The 21,302-nt window shown below is 42.3% G+C and overlaps 2 protein-coding genes across 8 annotated transcripts in view; one reads left to right on the top strand and one right to left on the bottom strand.

The window, feature by feature from the left end:
• ATP6V1C2 (ATPase H+ transporting V1 subunit C2) overlaps window positions 1-11,448 on the top strand; it is a 29,094-nt gene extending 17,646 nt beyond the window's left edge. For 5 of the 7 annotated variants that reach the window (XM_030270052.4, XM_072926362.1, XM_012572838.5 and 2 more), the window contains one exon: window positions 613-1,007. In XM_030270052.4, the coding sequence (XP_030125912.3) occupies window positions 613-708 (96 nt within the window). In that variant the 3' untranslated portion in view covers window positions 709-1,007. Of the gene's footprint in view, window positions 1-612; window positions 1,008-4,202 lie in introns of those variants that run through there. The other 2 variants (XR_012054865.1, XM_072926363.1) reach the window with 2 other exon arrangements.
• On the bottom strand, window positions 911-19,764 carry PDIA6 (protein disulfide isomerase family A member 6). The gene is made up of 13 exons (XM_030270051.4): window positions 19,617-19,764; window positions 16,547-16,688; window positions 15,661-15,718; window positions 14,897-15,023; window positions 14,292-14,398; window positions 12,819-12,952; window positions 12,306-12,420; window positions 11,249-11,389; window positions 10,001-10,085; window positions 9,835-9,907; window positions 8,665-8,823; window positions 3,243-3,339; window positions 911-2,509 (listed from the first exon to the last, which is right to left on the bottom strand). The coding sequence occupies exons 1-13, from the start codon at window positions 19,747-19,749 to the stop codon at window positions 2,441-2,443; spliced, it is 1,440 nt and encodes a 479-aa protein (XP_030125911.2). The 5' UTR covers window positions 19,750-19,764; the 3' UTR covers window positions 911-2,440.
• Window positions 19,765-21,302: the final 1,538 nt, after the last annotated feature.

Raw genomic sequence — 21,302 nt, 5'->3', positions numbered from 1 at the left:
GATTGTTTATATTTTCTGCTGAAGCATCTGATGTTTACAGCTACCAGAACAAAACAGATCTACTCGATTATGGCTTCTCCTTTACATAAAAAGCTTAAAATCAACTATAAACATACAGATCAACACACGCAAGAAAAAATAATTTGGAACTAAATCCTAGGACTGTCACACCTCTGTCCTCTGTAAAAGGCTGTCATTTATAAATAATCTATGCCTTCAACAAGCAGCAGTACTTGCTTTCTTCTTCCTCATATCCTGAATTGCAATTCAAAACAATTTAGGCTGAAGCAATAAATGAGCTAGCAGGCCTTCGAAACAGCCTAAAACCAGCAAGCACAGGTCCTACTGCATAAAGGGAAGACAGAGATGAGTTGCTGCAGAGCTGAAGCACACAAAAATGCTGCAAGTTCAAACAGCACAGGCATTCTCAATGCTAATTACATTAGGCAACCTGAAACAAGAAGCAGAGCAGATTCTCAGTGGTGAATTCCCACCTTAAGCATGGCACATACAAAGCTCCATTGCTCCTGCGGAAAAGGAGCACAAAAGCAATCCCCTAGAGCTTGGAACTGCACAGGTTTACTGGTACTAAAGCCATTATTCCTTTTGCAGCCTGGCATGGACATCCCTGGGTTGCAACTGAGTAATCAAGAATACTACCCTTATGTCTATTTCAAGATTGACCTCAGTCTTCTTGACTGCAGTTAAAGAAGAATTGCTCAAGCTTCATCTATTAATTTTCAAGACTGTCATGTTACCATAAAACAATCTTTAGCTGCTGAAACTCAAATTAAAATGCAGATACTGTAGCAGGATGATCTTCCTACCACTTCTAGTAATTTTTACAGTGACTACAATAAAAGTTATCTCTTATTCATAGTTTTACAAAAACATATTTCAGAGGCAGAGGTACTATGGTAGTATTTATTTTTTTTTGGTAAATTACAAAGATGGAATATCTACTGGACTTGAAATAAAACAATTAAAAAAGTATGGTGGCTAATGGATCTACTAGGTGTATACAGTCCTCTTTTTCTAACAAAGCAAACTTAAAAAAACCCAAACAGAAAAAGTAGAAAGCATCAGAGCAAAGCCCAATGTTCCATTAATTTAACAAAAAAAAACCCCAAAAGCTTAAGAGGAAAGATCCTCAAAAGTGCTGTGGGACTTATCATAATATGACTTACAGTCCCAAGTACTCATGAGTTTAGTTTTTGCAAAGATATTTCAGTTAGAACAGTTCCATTACAGCTCATCTGCTGGGATGATTTAAGAGTTGGAGCACATCTCCTTCACAGAATCAGTAGTTACTGCTGGCTGCCCATGGTTCTGACACTGCCTTTCATAGGGATGAGCTACGAGCAATCTCTTACAGACACCAGATGACAAATATTATTTCCTTGAAAGAAGGGGAATATTTCAGCTCTTTCATTCCTTATTTATAAACAAGCTAATCACATCAGGGTCACTTCACTAGACACCAATATACAAGATATGGAGAGCAATAAAATAATAGTATTTTTATTAAAAAAGCAGCAGTAAACATCCCTATCACAGTCCTGATTCCCCTTCCAAAGGAAATAGCAATTTCAGATCAAAACAATGCCAGATGGGAAGTGAAGAAATATTACTCTATTTGCTGGAGACAGCACCAGGGTGATATTCTGTTAGCACCTGGAAATCCTTATGCCCTAAAACAGAGATTAGCTTCATCACTAATCCAGGGGAAAGACCAACAGTTCCCAGCATCACTCACTGCAGCAGCAACCCACTTCCATTGTTTTAATGATCTTATGAAGCCTGGCAAAAAGAAAGAGAAAGCCCCTGAGAAGGAATAGGAAAAGGAAGACTGAAGATCATTTAAACTAAGATTGTCCATTTTATCAAGCTTTAGCCAAACTGTCAAGATCTCACGGCAAGGAAGTGGTTTAGGACTCCCCTCTGCACAAGCCTCTCTATTATACAGTTAACTTTCAAGAGTCCAAAATGGGACTGCTTATACTATGTGCACCTTTCTTACTCTATACAAGACTAACACTGTGTGTCAAAAAAATTTTATTCTTTAATTGAAACAGAAGCTGAGCAGGTTCCACCTCCATGAAAAAAATTACAGTTAAAATTGGTTACACTAACAGCCTCCAGTAACACTCAAACAGCACATTATCAACAAAATAAAACCCAAGATGTTCCAAAGAAATATCCATGTTGTCCTCAAAATATTTGTTACACAGAATACAATCAAGTTTACTGGTAATGACAATTCATAGAATTTCTGCAATGTTTTCTTGAGATGCGTACAGTCCACTGCTGCAGTGCACCCAATAGCACAATGTGTCGTGCTACTTCTCCAAAAAAAGGCCACTGAAATATCTGTCTGACTGTGATCCAGGCTGCAAACTGCTGCGCAGGCTCTCCCAAGAAAAGAAGTTTCCTGAAGATCTCACAGCTCATCTTTACCCAAGTCATCCAGATCCACATCACTGAGATCAATGTCATCTTCAACTGGAAGCTGTTAAAAGGGGAAGGTTTTGAGTACATGTTTAGAAGTGCTTAATGCCAGGAGAACCCCGAGTCGAAAAGATTCTTACTTCATCCTGAGAGCAAAGCTCTCTCCTGTCATCTCTTTCATTCAGAAAACTCAAAGTGCACTAAGCACAGGACAAGTGATCAGAGTTTAGACTAGGAGATTGTTTTTTACTAATCAAAATACTCCAGATGAAGGCTATACAAATAAACTTTGTAAAAAAACTACTACCATATTCAGTGTTTTTATCTATCTAAAGTAGATCAAAGGACTTCAGTAACTTTGGTTTTTACAGCAATGTTGAATCTTAAGAAGGCAGACTTGTTACCATGTTATTTATTACACAAGCTTTACCTAAGAAGTTTTCTGGCATTAAAAACTTGATGGCAAAGTCAGCATAGTCAGAACTCCACAACACTGGGCTTGTGAATGCATGCATTACCGCCTTCCTTAGACAGCACTGGTAATATTTCTGCCTCAAGTGATCCAGCTTTCAGATCACACATCCAAACAGGCAGGAACATCATCTGGTCTGCAATGTCAGATGATCAATGTACCATTTGGTCTGCTGGCAGGATTAAGATAATGGGAAACCATCAACACAGCTTGCCACAATCTTCTGAGAACAGGAACTTTCACACTGACAGGTGTCAGTTACTCTATCCTGTCACTTATGAACACAATTGCTGAGCACTTTCAGAAATGGAGTATCTCTTACCTCACCATCTTTGCCATCCCAAGGTTCAACTGAATGAATTTTGGGGAAAGCTCCACCACCCACTGGTGCTGTAGAACCACGACCAACAGAGAGTTCCCTGAGAAAAAACAAGTAGAAGTTAAATTTAAGAAATTCCTCCAACTTCTATCCACCTGGAACACAGCCTGCTTCAGATAAGAGGAATACAAGTTCAAGATTTCCTCTCTTTAAGTAGATCTAAACTGTCTAGATGCAAGAACTTCAAGAAGCAGAAAATGACAGAGCCCTTAAAGCAGCATTGAAAATTTACAACTGAATTCGAAGACATCTGTTAAATACACTATTTCATATTTACACAGTGTAAAAATCACAGATAAGTGCAGCCTCTTTAACAGTGATTTCTTTAGTGAGATGGCCTCCATGAGTTCCAAAGGGTACAAGGTAACCAGCTTCGTTTAAGACACTCTATCTTGAGCTTGTTAGTTAGGCTTGCTCGAAAAGCCCAGCGTTAAAATCCTGAGGAGTTAATCCCTTTGCATCTTTCAGAGGCAAATAAGACTGAATTAGCATTCCTCCCCAAATGGAGTTCACAATTTTTCTGCCCTTCACAGTGCCAATTTCCTTACTTGTAGTTAACACTAGTGACACTGCCTATGAGATTGCAGAAGCTGCCTACAGCAGCTGAGTGAATGGCCAGTCACACCAGCTGTGATTATACTGCTTTGTCTAGGCAGCATAGCTGAGCACAGGAAGAAATTATTCTAGCAAATAGCGCTGCATGATAAGACAATACCAAACCAATTACCTAATGCAATATAAGCTGTTAAATTGGCTGTTGTGTCCTGTAAGCACCAGCCTCACCCAGGAGAGGCTTCACTAAGATGGACATTATAGACCAGGAAAATTTGCCATGTCTGACAAAAGCAGACACTTTCACATGCAGTAGTGCAAACCATCTGGTATTTCTCTTCTTGCATCTAGATCCTGAATTTAACTTGATGCCCTAAGAATGTCTTATTTTTTTTTGCATTAAGAAGAATGTCTGATCACTTTCACAGGTAAGAATGTGGCACTGATTTCATTAATTCAGTAGGAACTGCATTCAATTAATGTGCTTCTTATGGCAAGGTGGGGAGAGGCTGTTGCATTTGTTTTTACAATTCTGGCTGTTCTCTGCCGTTCTCCAAGGACAGATATAGAAATAACACTTCTAATGTAAGGTATCAAGGGCTCTTGCATAATTTACAGCAGCTGGTACTTTACGTGTGTCCTGAGCTGACTTTATAATGCCTGTATCCCCATTTGTCTGTTTAGCCCATAAATAAGTTTTGCACCTTTAAAACTGGTTCCAAGAGGAATGGGAGAGAGAGAAGCACAGAGTTTATTATCAGGAACTGCACTTACTCCCCCACATCCTTCTCCTGAACAGTGCTGTCTGCAGAACAGACAGACGGCGGGAGAGAGCTTTCCTTTGCTTTTAGCTATCTAAGGCAGAGAAGTTTTCTGGACTGTGGTTTTTCTTTGTCTTGGAATGTTTAAACCTGCTCTGGACTGAAAACCTGGAACAGCACTGGCAGCTCACATCCGTGGCCCACTGGGCCAGGCCTGGGCCACAGAATTTCTGTGCTGGAGGGACTGATAACAGACTGAGTGAGCTGAACTTCAGCCCACAAAGGGGACTTTCTGAATTAGTCATCTCTTCAGAGCAGCAAGAGGTTTTATTGTTAAATATATTCTTTTTTTTTTGTGCTGGTAAATGCTTTGCCAGTTTAATGAAATAAAGTTTGCCAAAATAAATAGCTTTTTTCTCTTTTTCTCCAAGGAAATATTTTCCCAAAACAGTTGGGGGAGGGGCTACTTGAATTTGCTTTCTAAAGGAACCCCTTTGAAGTTTTCTCCCAAATTTGCCTTAAACCAAGACAAATACATTTTTTTGGTGCTGAGCATGGGGCTTGAGAAAAAGGAAAAAAACTGTATGAACTGCATTTTGGTTGAACTTACTCTGTATTGGGATAAAGGAGTCAGTAGCCATGTTCATAATGAACTCATAATGTCTCTTGGGGTGAAGGTCTTAATGTGTTTCTGGTTCTTAGGCTTTTTTGAGGTTTTAATACCTTTCTGCTAATTTTCTTATCTGGAAATAGCTCCAGTACTGTCCCTAACATGTAGCGTTTATAGTAGAGGGGCATAGATTAGGATAGCCATTGTGCTGGGCTCAGCGATTATGATTTATAGGGAGTTTACAAAGGTACTGGAATCTGTTCAAGATATGTATGGTTTACAGTTTCTTCATCCTACCCTGCATCCTAGCTCCAGTAGCATGTTTTGGGGGTTTATTGGTAATTGCATCCAGCTTGTTAGAGGAGGAGCAGGGGATGAGGCTTTTCAGCCTTTCCTTTCTTTCTTCTCCTTTGAATCTGTTAAGTCACTTTTTGAGAATGTTAAAGATACCAGTGTCCCAGTATTTAATCTAGTAAGCTTCCTTTATCTGGTCTGTAGCTTGTCTAGAATGAGGGCTGAGATGTCCACAGGAGCTGATGATACCCCTGGCCCAGAAGTTGACCCAGGCATAGAACATCCTGAGTGGTGTAGAGATTGAGACGATATGGGCCAAACACTGAAGAAATTTTCTGAGCATGTCTGGCAGAGCAGTGCTTAGTGATGGAGTCACTTTATTCAAGGCACGACAGTCTACTGTCAATCTTTATTTTCTTTCAGGTTTGCATACAGGCTAAATGGGATTGTTGAACGATGAGTGAGTTTTGCCGACCACCCCTTGGCTCTCTAGCTCATGGATTATCTTCTGGATGGGAATCACAGTATCTTGAGTTGTTCTGTGTTGTTGGTAGTACACTGTCGAAGTGGCAATTGGTACTCATTGCTCTTCCCCCTTCAGAAGTCCTATTGCAGATGGGTTCTTTGTAGTCTAAGCAAGGTGATTACTTACTTAATGCCTTCTGTCTCTATAGTTACTATCATAAACGCCCACCTGAGTCTCTTTGGGTCTTTGAAATACTCTTTTCAGAGGAAGTCTATGCTTAAAATGTATGGAGCTTCTGGGCAAGTCACAGTAGGGTATTTCTTTCACTTAATTTTAGTCAGGTTTACATCAGCTTTCATTAGAGTAAAATCTTGTGATCCCTCTGTCATGCTAGCAATAGAAACAGATTCTGCTCCCAAGGTCTTGATGGGATTAATGTGCACTAAGACTTGATTAAGACTTTATATTTTTGTGATTCTGATGTGCCAGGCAAATGAATCTACACAGTCTAAAAATATGGTTTTCCTTAGTCTCTACCTGGCTAAAGGCCTCTAAGCCTGGTAATTCTTCTTTCCCTGGGCATATGTTCTGGAGGTGCTTTTAAGGGGATTGAACATGTCGTCATCATCATCATACCCATCAGTTCAGCTACTGGAGCTGCTTTTTTTGGTGGAACTTCCTCTCTGAGTCCTGCTGTCTTTTAATTTAAGCACCAGAGCCAGAGCAGCAGTAGGTTTTCTATCTTATCTCTTCAAGTTTTCTCTATAATCACGCAGGAAGAACCACAGCTCAGCTTGTGGGGTGTACTTTCTTTCCCTATCTGAGGGATGTTTGTATTTGGTACCAGAGCTTTTGATCCCTACTGCTGAGATGTGGAGAAAGCCCTCTTTCATTTCTTCTCTGATTTCTTCCTTGATTTTCTTGTGATGCTCCTGCTATTTTTTAATTTCTGCAGACATGTCTCTACAGCTCTGATTCTTGCATGTGTTGGGCCATGCACAGCATCTGCATGTGCTCAGAGCTTCTTTGCCATACTAAGCATGGTCTCCTCTCTCTCATCTTGCTTCATTATTGCTAAAGCAGAAGTGTATTTTTATGGCCCAAGTAATTTACGTTTTCGTCGTATCGCAAATGTATAAGGTACTAAGTCTTGATTTAGTGTTTAGGTCACTTGAGAAGACAATTTCTGCTACTGTTATTTTTTTTAAATTGTTGAATCCCTTGTTTTATGGTCTTCCACTGGGTTTGTTGCATATAGAGATCGTCTGAACACACAAAGATTTGTGTCACACTTCCTAGGACCCGTGCCCAGGTACAGTGAGGGTTCACCCCCTTATAATTCTTTGGTTGATACCTGGATCATGTGATAGGGATCCTAAATGCCTCATTTTATTACTGTCTAGAATTGTAGCCTCGCCTGCAGCATCCCAAAGATGGACTAACCAACTAATTATAGGTTCATCAGGTCATTGGGTGTAATATTTTCCTAGACCATGGAAGTCCTTCAGGGGAAAGGACTTAATAGTGACTTCTGATGTCACTCGTTAACTAGTTAGTTAACAGGTGTTAACTAACTAGATGCACTTTGTTAGATGTTGCTCTCAATTTTTGAAAGATACCCCACACCCAATGCTTTCAAGGTAGTTTCTAATAGTCTGTTAGTCTAGTCTGGCATTTCCAGTGCCAGAGGGACTAATATGAGACTGAGTAAGCCCAGCTGCAACTCAAGAAAGTGACTTTCTAAGTCAGTCATCTCTTCAGAGCAAGAGGTTTTATTGTTTAATATTGTTCATTTTTTTTGTGCTGGTAAATGCTTTGCCTGTTAAAGAAACAGTTTTTGTCTATTTTTCTCCAAGAAAATCTTTTCCCAAATGAATTGGGGGAAGGGCTGCTTAAATTTACTTTCTAAAAGAACCCCTTTGGTATTTTTCTCCCAAATGTGCCCTAAACCAGGACAATGTAGAAGTAGAGTTCCCACTTCACTTTGACCACACTAAAATAACAGTTTAAGTTTAGCTGCTCTGTTTCAGTGCTGCTGCTGCCTTCTGTCATCCCCACCATTTCCTTTCCCAATTCCATTTTTCTCAGCATTGGCTCTTGCTTAGCGATACAAGAGGCAGTTGCACAGGACTTGTGCTGAGCAGTAAGTATTGACCTTTTGGATAGATTGTTTCAACTCTCCCAATCCATTTATCAAGTATCTATTTACCAGGAGGATGAAAAGGTGGGAGGGGAAAGACAGGACCAAACTGAATCAGAAAGATGAACAGCAACATACACAACTTCACGAACTTCAACAGCACCCATTATGATTCCCAAAATGGGGACTTTCACATTGCTAATGACTGGTCAGAATGTACCATCTGAATTAAATGGAATTCATTATTAAGTTATTTCTTAAGTTACCAGAGAAATAGAATTTTTCAACATCGAAGTCTACTTCTATTTTCAAATATTGTACTAAAACTACCTAAGTCTAAATGGCCAACTTAATCCTGCACACCAAAAAAGGTATGACTGCTTTATTGCAATCACCATTGAAACCATTCCCTGACTCCACATAATTCTCATCTTAATGCTCTTAACAATGCAAGTCTTGTGTGATGCAGGAGAGGTTTCTTGTAGTCTAAAGAGTCATAGCCCTAGATACAGAAAGATTTAAGTCACTTAAAGACTTCATACCTGAGAAATTCATTAATCCCTTGCTCACTGAATGATCCTTTCAGAAGGGCAAATTTCATCTTCCGAGCATTAACAGCTGCCATTGCTGGATACCCAAAGCCTCCAATCCCCAGAGAGCTCTCAAGATCTGATTGAGCACCTGCTTCTGTCCACAGCCACCTTGAGGAAAAGATGAAATAGAAAATTAATGAGGATAGACATCACAATAATGTTCAAATCACCTATCCTGCAATGCTGCAGAGTTCAAGTAGGGCTTTATATTGCCTTTGACACTTTCAAAGTCAGCAGGGTAAAGGAAAGTCCTGATCATGAACCTTCCAACAGAAGAAACCCCCCTCTCAGCAACACCTCTAGGCCAGCCCCACCCACAACCACCAAAAGCTGGATAAGAACAGCCATTAAACACAGTGCAGGGGAAGAACTATATTAGCAAGGTGAAGACACAGCTACACTTGAGCTGGTATTAAGGGGAAGGTTTAAAGATATCCAAGTCACAGATTACCAAGTCCTGTCCAAATATCACTATGGAGGATTTCTAGCTAAGGACACTCAGTCTCAGTTCCTCTCATCTTAGCAAGACCCCTGAGGAAACTCTGGAATGAGCCAATCTCAGCATTTTCCCCAGGCTTTCATGCCATTTTGCTCCTCTTCAGAGCAGTCAATGTGACAGAATAGCCCTCACTTTCCTGAGAAATCCCAGAGATCCTAACCTGCACCTAAGAAAAGGAGGAGTAAAGGCGTAGCCTGCTGGCCTGTTTGTTTGAGAGCATGAAACATGTTAATAAACTGCAATTTACTTGTTTCTTTTAGAATTCAAAAGTCACACTGGCACACTCACTAACCAGCAAAAGATGGTAAAAGAAACCTCCCTAAAATACCTGAGTATTCAGGACAAGAGTAAAAGATGCTTAATCACATTAATGCTTAGATATAACTTGTAAATGCAGAATTCAAGAGGTGGATGAAATAAAAAAAAAAAAAAAAAAAAAAAGGGCTATATTAAAGTCACAGCATTCCCTTCTCCACTAATTAGTGAAATACAAGATATGCTACCCTGAACAAGGAACAACTCTTTCTGTAGCCTAAACAAGTATCATACTATTTTTATCCCATTTACCCCCAGAAATGCTCACATCTTGTCCAAGATGACCAGTGGACAGTAACACTTACCCCCACATCTTCTTTTTGTATTTTTCAGCCATTTTTAACATGACATCCAGGTAAGAATTTCTGCCTGAAGCTCCTGTTTGTTAAACAGAATTCGACAAGTTGAAAAACACAACTGCATGCTTTAAGTGACAAATTCATATAGAAGTCTACTTATTTGTATGTATACCTGTGTCAAGAATATGAGGCAGGACAGAAATGATGCAGAGCTGATGAGCGTCACAGGTACTTTTCAGAACATCCTCACTAATTATCTAAAAGAAAGCAGCACAAAGTCAATGACAGTAAAATCTGGTTCTTCAGTTGTGACTGTACTTCCCTCCAACAGCCTAATAACTCCATCCTGCAAGGCAGTAAGCATTAAAACAACTTGACACAAAAGCTTACAAGTCTCTCCTACTTCACTGGTCCTCCAGTACAAGAGTAATTTACCAGGAGTTCATGAAGTCTTCTGTTGAGACTTGCAGAAACAAGAAACCACAGTACCAAATTAGGCTTACAGAAGGCACAGTCAAATACCACTTCCTGCTCAAAATCACTGTTCTTGCCCAAGGCTGGAAAGAACACCCCCAGGCCCATGAGAATGCCTGCGAGCACAAGGAGAATCAGGAGAGGCAAACTTCGCTGTGGATGAGGATGTTCAAGCAATAGTAGCAGCAACACTGGTTTTGTGGGATCTGTCTCAAAAAGGAATTGATCCAGTGACCTATAATGATGGTCTCCAACCTTTGATTGTGCATCCTAAGCATGAGCCTCTAATATATATAAATCAATTACACGCGTATGCACGTACATCAACACGAATTGATGTATCAAGATTAGAAAGCGTACAAAATAAAAAATTTAAAAGGATAAGAAAGATTAAATAAGTACCATATAAAAATATCTTTATTAATAGTACTGATATTTTTTTGTTTTTTCCTTCCTGCATCTCAATGAACTATCTTGTGTGCACCTCACTTTGGAGACAAGTGATCACCATTTCAAATCTACCAATGGCAAACTGAAAAACGAAGCTGCCTGACAGAGGGTGGAGTTTTTCGGACAACAAGCAAAACTATTCATCATACATCTAATGGACAGCTTGCAAATAACAAGGCCCTGCCCTCTTATTGTAAGAAAAGAGATGGGGAACAGAACTTTTTCACTCATTCCTCAAAAGCAGACTCAGACATCCTGGCACCATCCTGTTAGTGCCTTCACTGTATTAGTCCTGATCATCTTCCAGACAACAACAAATTGACTGTAGAAATGAACATTCAGCTTTTTGTTACTCAAAGTTTGTTATCCTTTACTTTCTGGGGCAAAACAGTGCAGAAGCACCACACTTAGGCAGTTTTATTTAGAGTTCATATAGATCACTAAAAACTGCTGCCATATGATGGAAAAGAAATTTGAGAAAATGATGTATAGGTACCTCCAGGAGCTCAGGTGGTGGTGCATTATCAGAAAACAGGTCCAGAGCACGAGCAATGATATCAGATCTAGTTCTCCCACCATCATAATCAACAGGGTCTTCTCCTTTCTGGAAGATTTTAATGGTGGGAAATCCACGAATCTGCAAGACAAGTTTAAACCATCAGCTCAAATAAACTTGAATATTTATGGTGGAAATTATCTGCTTGTCTGATGTCCTCTAGACTAAGAGCAAGGGAGGAGATTCAACATCTTCGTGTATCAAGTCTCACATGTTCTGACTAGATTTGAATTTTATAGCTTCCTACCTTTGCAACAATTCAAAACAAGGTGAGCATACACTAAAATGTTGATTTGGGGTTTTGGCCTGATGAATCAGCAATGGTTTTCTCTCAATTTAGATGCGCCAAGCACTGCAGGTTTAATCACCAGGAGGACTATCCTTTCCCTTGATATTTATTAAACAATAATTTCCTGATTTGTCTGGGGATGGACAACACTGGGTCTACATGGCAGTAATTGGACCTTAAGCTCCTTCTGCTACACTTCCAGTAAATCTTGCTCAGTGTTCCCTCTACGTTGTCAACCATGTGCACTTAGAGGGAAACTATGCAGCATACTGTAAGATCTATGGATTATACTAAAAATTAAAGAGTATCCATTCTCTTTTGGCGAGCAACACACCTGATCTGGGCAACTGATACTGTCAGAGTGATCCCTGATAACTGGCTCCAAAGGTTCCAGAGATACCCAACCAGCCTACAGTCTCAAGAAAGAGACCTCTAACTCCAGATGATAAAAGTATACAACATGTTATGGAAATAAATAGCCTTTCTCTTCAGCAACATCCAGAATAATTATTTTCCTCTTTCTCCATTTATTTCTGTTTTTACTGACATTCATTAATTATTTGTGGGAAACAAACTGAATGCATCACTTACTTTTGGCACAAACTATTTAAGTAGTACCAGATTAAGGAACAGCTCAGTAAGGATTGAAGAGAAATCTGATTTGGTAGAGATGGAAAGGAAATTGTGACCACTGCAGAGCACACTCACCCCGTATTGGCTTGCCAGCCTCTGATTGACTGTTGCATCTACTGCAGCCAGCTTTACTTTTCCTTTTGTTTGCTCCTTTACCTCAGTGGCAGCAGCTGCCCATTCTGGCTCCAGGCTGAAAAACAGAGTACAAGTACCCTAAGCACTCTCAAATCTTGCAAAGGTATACCACACTTCAACATTGTGTAGCATGTTTTACTCAAGGAAAAAAGTCTCTTCTAAAATGACAGATAAGAGGGTTATCCAAACAAGTCTGATGTCCTTCATCTGAAGGAATGAAAAGTTTACTTTAAGTTCCAGATCTTATTTCTACTGGTAACTGGGAATTTTACAGCTAAGGAGGAGTGCAGCCAGAGCAGCACCAAGGGGCCCTTAGCAGAAGCCCACAAACTTTTGTTAGATCACCTTACAAAAAAATCACTCCTGGTGTACCAGAGATGCAAGGTCTCTTGTAGGAGATTAAGGGTATTACACAAAACAGGAACTGAATTGTTAAAGTAAAACCTCATTTACTTTTTGCAGTGCCCACACCATGGGGCATAAAACTCCACCATCCACACATCGTCGCTATTTAAGACATTCTTATCAAAGCTGTCATCTGTCAGCTCAATCACATCCTTCTTATCTCCACCTCCGCTTTCCCGGCCCTGTAAGAAACAAACAGACCTTCACATAAGAAGTAACCAAAACTGGTCTCCCACACAGGCCAACTCCCGTGTATGTCACATTGAACCAAACCATCTTTATTTGAGCAAGATACAAAACAGGTAGTGTTAGGTCATACAACTTTAACTTTCCCTTTTTAGAACTGACAGTACACACAGCCTACTCCCCACAGTATTTTCAAGACACAGCAAATGAACCTTCTCATGAAAAGAGAAATAGGGTCAAACTGACTACCAAGAAGATGTGGGAACACTTTTTCAATTCTTCATGCACTGATCTGTCCATGAATAAAGTGCTCTCCAATCCCCACCTCCATCTGGAACCAAGTCCTGGTTTCCAGGCAAAACAAACGTATGGGAGTGTGACATACACTACAGGGTACAGTCCACCCAGGTCTTCTATGTGGCCACCCTGAGGATGTCAGAATGTACTTGCACAGCGACTTAGAAATAGTAGTAGGAGCTGGAAGCTTTTCAATTTACCTTCAGAAAGAAATCCAGCAAGCCAACTTCAGAAAAACCCTACCAAGCTAAAAAGACTTAATCTGTCTAATTTAGATTAGGATTAGGCAACACAGTACCTGAACCACCTGGAGTATGGGGCTAACAGGAACCCCTGTTCAAAGAGAGATGCACTTGGAGAGTGACAGCCCCATATATCAGTAGGCACTGAGAACTGACTAGCTGGAAAGCAACTTTTCAAAGAGGAAACGAATGTCCTGGTGGACAAACTGAACATGAGCCAGCACTGCAATCCTGTGGCAAAGGTGGTCAACAGCCTCCCGAGCTGCACCAGGCAGAGTTGCCAGAAGGTCTGAGGAGGCAATCTTCTGCTCAGTACAATGTGAAACACCTGGAGTGCAGAGTCTAGTTCTAGGCTCCCCCACAGAACAGGCATGCACACACTGGAGCAAGTACAGCCAATGGTCAGAGCTGGTTAAGGGCTTTGAGCATCTGACATGTGATGAGAGTGTGCAGGAGAGTAGAGAAAATAAAGGCAGGCTCTTTGCTGTAACAAGAGACAAAAGGGACTTAATTGAAGTATAGGAAATACCATTCTATTATTCTATAACCTAAAACATAAGAGGAAAGACTTCTATGTGAACATGGTCAAACACTGGAACAGGTAGCCCAGAGAACACAGTCTCAGTTCTTGGAGATACAACTTTAGGGGACACAGCCCTAAGCAATCTGCTCCAGATGGAGCTGCTCTAGATAAAACTACAGAGATCTCTTCCAATTCTGTGACTGAGTTGGGAGCTTTGATCTCCTATACAAGACAATCTCCAGTTGAAAAGCAAACGCACATTCCTTCAAATACCTGTTTTCCAGAGCTGTATCCTCCACTTCTGCCACTAAGACGTTCTTTCACCAGGGTCCGAAGAGCACTTAGAGCAGCATCAACTATAGCGTCGCTTGTCCTGCCACCTGCAGTGCAGGAAAGTAAGTGATCAAACCATCAAAAGGCCAGTTTAAGGTATGCTCCTAACTTAATTACAAACTAAATCCTCCCTCACCCTAACACTCTTTCAGGAAAAGCAGGACTGGGTTATGAGTGATAAGGTACTAGTGGTGGGACATCTGACTTAAACACAAGCAGCAAGACAGACTTCACTACACCTTTTCATTACCTGGCTTTTCTTATGAGGAGTGACTCTATGGCAAGCTCCAAATAAACAGGAACAAAGGAATAATTCCTTGAAACTCCCTATCAGCCTCCCAACAACTATGAACTGCAGGTGAGACTATTAGACAATGCTAAGATATACACAATTTGGTCAAACAACTCCCACCCATCTGTCTCTCCATTACTACAAGCACTAGACAGGATGGAAAATCCACTCAACACAGCATTAACAGCTACCATGATTACTGCATTCAGGGAAGGTTTTAGGCATGCAACATCTAAAAATTCATCACGTTTACCCTGATAATCCTCTGCTTTGTTTTTGTTGGCTCCAAATATCTTGATAGTTGGAAACCCTCTGACTCCATACTGTCCACCCAAGGACTGATGCTTATCTGCATCTACTGCACCCACTTTCACTACACCCTGCAGAAACAAAACAAAAAATGACACCCAAGACTTCTACAGCAATTTAACACCTTTTCCCTGCTGGGGGCACAAGGGAAGGGGGTAAGAGAGAGGGACAGTTAATAGGACTGCAACAGAAGAGAGGTATTTTACCTCACAAGCATTAAACTACAGAATACTATAAATGTCCACGTCTTTCTTCAGCATGACAAAATAAATTTTAAATTGTTTGAGCTATTATTTAGTTGGGGTTTTTTGTTTGGTTTTCTAAGGAGGAAAAAATATATATTTCACATAGGCAAGAGTTTAGCAAATCACAACATGACTAATTTTTCTGTAATTAAAAAATTAGTCAACATCAATGGCTTACAAAGCTGTTTTCAGTCCTAGAGAATAGTAATGGGAATTCACAGGGACAGCACTGCCTTTTTTCCTCTACAATTCAATGGCTTCTTTTAAAAAGGATACAACAAACCAAATCAAACAAAAATTCTGAGTTTTCAGGTGTCTGAATAAAACTTTTCTGGCTAGACAAGTATGACTAATGTGATAATGGTTTTAAGGACCAAACCTCTTCACATTCCCAATCCAGATATCCAACAGCCAAACTCTCTTCAATACACTTCCACAAGCACATCTGAAAGGCTAAACTTACTTTTAAAGCTGTTGCTGCTTTCTTCCACTCAGGAGTTAGCCTTTGACAATGACCACACCTTTTAGAAAAAACAAACAAACAAACAAAAACTGTAAATGCCATTCACATGCGACAACTAATTCACAGTCACTTATAGCAAACCGTAGGAGACTGAGGATTTACTCATGAAGAAGAAAAGAGCCTGTGCCACAAGATCATACCATCACTCAGGCTTCTGAAGAAAAACCTCCACATTATATAGACTGCAGCAACACTAAAAGACACAGCAAGGCTTCCCCTAAACCTCTCGGTCCAGAGTCAAGCTGTCTCAACAAAATGCCATTTTCTCCAGAATGTGGAGCTTTGGATGGCAATATCATAGAGGATTTGTACAAAGATGGAATACATATATCACCAGAATTTAAATGGAATAGAGACTCCATAGTCTGGACCTGAGCAGAAAGAAGACAAAGAGGGATTCTAAATTAAGATGCACAAAACCAGTATTGTTAAATGGAAATTGGAAGTTTCAAGTGTGAATTTAGATCTGTGCTTTCACATCAGAATTAGGCTCAGAAACACAGAACCGAGAGACTTTCTCACTTACCTACTGCACTTTAATCAGTCATTTTTAATACTAATTTAACCAGAATAAATCAAGTAGAAAAATGGCATTTCAAGTTTGCAAATAGAGCCTGGTAGCAAAACTTATGCCAATTCCTGTCTTTTTCCCTCATGAAAATAACTTAAAGCAGGAATCCCAAGTACAGTTATTTTGTTAGTCATGAGGCTATCAAACTGACAACTGTGCTGCCAACAATTGAATGAAAACTTGGGCTATCAGCAGCAGATTCCTGTCCTGCTTCTCTGTCATACGAGCAAATAAGTACACAGCTGCAGTTCTTACCATGGGGCATAGAACTCCACGAGCCACAGGCTGTCGCTCTGAATGACCTCCTTGTTGAAGTTAGTTGGTGTGAGCTCTATCACATCATCACTGGCCGAATACAAACCATTAACTGCCAGGAACAAAGTGCAGCTCACCGTGCCTACAACGACAAGCAAAGACATCAGCAGTCCTGTTGAACATTTAAGACTCTTCTGTTGCCATGGCTAAATCATCTCCCCACTCTTTGCAAATCAGCTGTGGTGGTAAGGGATTACAGTTAGACCAGATAAAAAAGGATGTTAAGGCAAGATAGATGCTCTCCCTCCTCGCTTAAAACGTGATTCCATAGGATCATGTCAAACAGGGTCTGTGCCTAAAGCTAGCTGGAGTTACACCACTCCTGCTATGGCTCTCCACAGAGACTTGTGTCAAAGCTCCTACCCTAACTCCTGCTGGCACCAGACCACCAGAACTTCTGCAGGGATCCCCACCATCAGCTATGTTTTCTTTCAGTTCTTACACAGACTCCTAAGCCAATTATTTAAACCTCTTGCACAGCAGGCACTCAAATACATCTTTTATAGGATCACATCAAGCAGGATTGTCCCAACTAGGCTTGGCACAGTTACAGTGATTTTAGGACCAGCACTTGATGCACTGGTAGTGTATTGTTCTTGCTTATGAGGATCTTAGTCTACCACTGATTTGTGTCTTTAGGAACAGACCTGGACAACAACAGCTAAATCTCTCTGGTTAACAACTCAAGCACCCTGAGAATGCTAAAAAAAAATAACATTGAAAGATAGAAGGAAATTGCATTCTCTTATGGCTTTGTACTTCTGATTATTTCTGGAAGTTATTTCTTGATACTTTGTACATAAAACCACATAATCCTTCCTTCTACCTAGTCAGGGAGATTGAGAGATGACAAGCATTTCTGTAACAAAATCTACGCAGCAAAAGACTTTTCTTAATCCACTAAAGACTGGAGAGAATAGGAATTCAGACACTCAAGTTAGAACCAGACATAAAAAAGCTTTGCTGCAAGTGGTTAACTTGAATGGGAAGCCGCAGATTCTCTCTCAAGACTCAACATAAGAGAAAAACAGGTCAATGATGCAGAAACTCTACAGCACAATGGTATAGAGACTGCACAGCATCACCTATACTTTATCACCCCCAAGCCACAAAAGCCAGTTCCATTACCCCTGTTCTGCGTGAGAGTGAAGCTGGCAGAAGTAACATCTTCCAGGTTACTCAAGCAGAGATCAGGACTGAATTGCCACACTGTAAACCAGTCCCCTCTCCACTGCACCACTACCCCATCCTAATGGTTTCTTCTAGCACAAGGACCCAACCCTTTTCTTCTGGGGTGATCAAAAGGAGTTTCCACCACCAGATGTATGTGTTAGACTGGCTCTGTCTCTTCAATACACCCATACACATGCAGCACTTCAGGAGCACTGAAAAACTGACTTCCAAGGTGATCTGTAGAGCTTTCACAGCATGTTATGATGACCTACAGTAGGAGCTACTGCTGGGGTAGAGCAAGAAAAAAACGATGGAAAAAGCTTCTTGAATGTTACAGTCGCTCTCAAGAGAAAAAACCTCCTCTAGACAGAATGTGACAATTAAACTGAAATCAGCATATTCTCACTTCACCTTTTAGGTGATCCCTAGCAGAATACTTTCAGAAGACAGAATTCACTCAGCCACTTCTATCCCTTGAAAGGGAGAAGTCCTAGCTTATTAAATACACCTGCTAAAGAGAACTCACAAAAGAAAGTACATGGTGAAATTCTCTTAGTCCCCCATCACTGCATCATTTTTTAAACTATGAGTCATGAACTGGTGGCATAACATTCTTTTCTATAGTGAAACATTCAAGGTTTAATTCAACTTCAGCAAAGAAAACAAGCATCAAGCCCGATAATTGTAAATCTGTCCTTGTTATTAAGGAAAAAAAAAATAGATAATCTGACTTCAAAAGCTGTTTTCCAATGTAAGCAAATCACAGAGACAGAAGCATCAATAAACCAGCTAAAGCAGCTCCATGCTGGCATTACTAGTCCTAATTGAACCACAAAGATGAGATCTATTACAAAAACAAAAAAAGCTTCTGTCACGGGAGGATGATAATGATCCTGTGAACTTCCTCTCACAATTACCCCCTCCAGCAGCGGTGCTCGGTGTGCCCATACATCCCGCACACGTGCCCTGGGCGAGCCACAGCCTGGGGCAGAGCTCTCGGCACCTTCGGCCGTCCCATCCAAGGGCCCGAGTAGGAATCGTTCACCGATTCCTGCGGCACACAGGAGGCGGCAGCAGGGGCAGGGGAACACCAGCCCCCCTCGGACGACTCCGCCTGACCGCGGTCATTGCTCTCTTGCTGCTCTCAAAGCACCAGATCGCAAGGCAGGGCAGCCAGGCACGCACAACACCGCTGCTCACTCAAATCAAAGAAAGTCTTAGATTAGGGTGAGAGATAACCATAGCTTTCTTTTCTTTTTGGCTTTTTCTTTCTGCTGGGGTCTTCAGACTCTCTCTACGTGCGCTTCGCCGCCCCACCGAGCACTTCCCGCCCCCGCGGCACAGACCGGCCACAGCCGGACCGCGGCTGCGAGCGCTGCCCGCACAGAGCCTGCGGGGCTGGGAAAGCGCTCCGAGATCGCACCCAGCCCACGACCGATCACCCCAAACACACCATGGCACCCAGCGTCGCGTCCAGTCTTTCCTCAAACACTTATTGGGACGGCGACTCCACCACCGCCCCGGGCAGCCTGTTCTAATAGCTAATCACCCTATGTGTGAGGAAATTCGTCCTAATGTCCAAACTAAACCTTCCCTGGCGCAGCTTAAGACTGTATCTTCTAATCCTACTGCATGCTGCCTGGGAGAAGAGGCCGATCCCCACCTGGCTACAGCCCCCCTTTCAGGAGGCTTTCAGCTCCGCCCGCCGCCCCGCGGAGCGGCCGCACAGCCTCGGGCCCCGCTCCCTCCCATCGCGATGGGGCCCGCGAAGCTGGGGAAAGGGAAGCCGCGTCCCGCCACCCCCTCAGACCGCCCCCCAGGCCCGCACGGCTCCTACCCCACCACAGCCGGCCCGCGCCGCGCACCCCCATGGCTGCCCCGCTCCCTCGGCCGCCGCCGCCGCCACGGCCTACGTGCCGTGCCCCGCCCCGCGCCGCTCCGCCACGCGCCCCGCCGTGGCCGCCGCGCATTGGCCGCGCCGGCGCCCGGGCAGCGCCGCAGCCAATGGGGAACGGCCGCGCCAGCGGCTGCGGCGCGCGGGGGGCGGGGGAGGCGCTGAGGGGCGGGGATGGAGGAGGGTGGCGGCGGCAGCGGCCGGAGCAGATTCTGTTGCTGGGGGGGGATTGGAGTCTCGGAGCTGCTCGGGGTGTGACCGTGGTCAGCCCCGGTGCTCTGGGAAAAGCTCCCTCAGTCCGCTTCCGGCAGTTTCCCCGGGTCTTGCCGTATTCAGGGCGCCCCCAGTCGCTCCCGCCTCAGCGCTGGCGGGTGCCCGGGCCTGGGCAGAACCCGCGCGGGCCTTCAGGGAGAAGGAAGGCAGGCCAGGGATTTATCCTGTTAGTTGGCCGAGCTGCTTTGCTACAGCCTCTGTGAAAACCAAGGCAGGGATCTAGATCTGAAAAAAAAGATTTTGAAGTCGCAAGCTCGGCTGTGGAAATTAGCCTGGCTGAGTCTCCTGCAGTCTGGGGAAATACAAGCAGGGGGAGGGGACTGGTGCATGCTGAAAAAAGGGCTGTTAAACCCCGGGTAAGCTGCATCCGACAGAATGCTTGGAAAGTTTTAAGTCCAGCATCATAGCATGTAGGTGGCTCTTCAGTATGAAATATCAGCATCCCAGTTCAAAAACATTGGAAACAACTGATTCGAAAAGCTGCTATTCTGTCCCCTCCTCCCACAAAGACTGCACTTTGCAGGTGGTCCCTAGGGTTTGGGGCTGTATATTGGGCACAGGTCCAGACTCCAGACAAAGACTTTTGCAGAACTAGGGTTACACGATTAAGTGAACTGTGAATTGTAGTAATAGTACCTGAATTTAACGTACCATTGAAATAGATTTCTTCAGCAGTTGGTTCTGAAGTGGTCTAAGTTTTATCTCAATCCACATCCCCACTGCTTCATGCTCACAAATAGCACTTTTAAGTAAGTTTCAGACCTGTTTTTTGGGAGAATGAAATTGTTAGCACGGTAAGAACAGGAGCCGTTTTCACCCTCAAGTTTTTCCAGAAACAGGGACACAGAAATATATGGAATAAACATTTTAATCAGAATGGCTATGAACAGTGGTGTCTTGGCATTTCCATCCATAAAAGGGGCAGGGTGCTGAGCAGTCAGGTTCAAGTTTGTGGCACTTTTGTAGATCTTAAAACATATCTATTATTTTACTGATTCCTAAAGCAAACAGGAGCTGCTTTGCAGACCATCAGTGAGTATTTCTTGAGTGTCTGGTACGTTCCATGGTATGGTGAATAAACTAAACATGAGATGTTATGGCACTATTGAGCAATTAGCATGACATCAGCACTAGGTAAAATTCTCAAACCCAGAAATCATAAAATGATCATTTCATGGTGTGGAAATTAGCAGAGAAAATTGAGAACTGGGGGCAAGGGGAGAGAATGGCTAATAGAAGGGTCTGCATAAAGATAAGAGTGATTTCTTTTCCACGGGTGTCTGCTATAGTAAGTTGAATGGTTGTATTTGACATTTCTATAGCACCTAGAAGCACATGTTAAAGTAGCTGTTGCCG

The sequence above is a fragment of the Taeniopygia guttata genome, chromosome 3 (genome assembly GCF_048771995.1).
Source record: "Taeniopygia guttata chromosome 3, bTaeGut7.mat, whole genome shotgun sequence".
NCBI lineage: Eukaryota > Metazoa > Chordata > Aves > Passeriformes > Estrildidae > Taeniopygia > Taeniopygia guttata.
This window is presented reverse-complemented; position numbering and strand designations above follow the sequence as displayed.

What these genes read in the sequence shown, in the direction of transcription:
- PDIA6 (XM_030270051.4), bottom strand. Translation starts at nt 19,749, where the DNA reads ATGCGCGGCGGCCACGGCGGGGCGCGTGGCGGAGCGGCGCGGGGCGGG. An exon ending in AAGCAGCAACAGCTTTAAAA is followed by an intron (nt 15,024 to 15,660) that starts GTAAGTTTAGCC and finishes TTGTTTCTGCAG; the next exon opens with GGTGTAGTGAAAGTGGGTGC. An exon ending in GCCTCATATTCTTGACACAG is followed by an intron (nt 9,908 to 10,000) that starts GTATACATACAA and finishes TTTAACAAACAG; the next exon opens with GAGCTTCAGGCAGAAATTCT.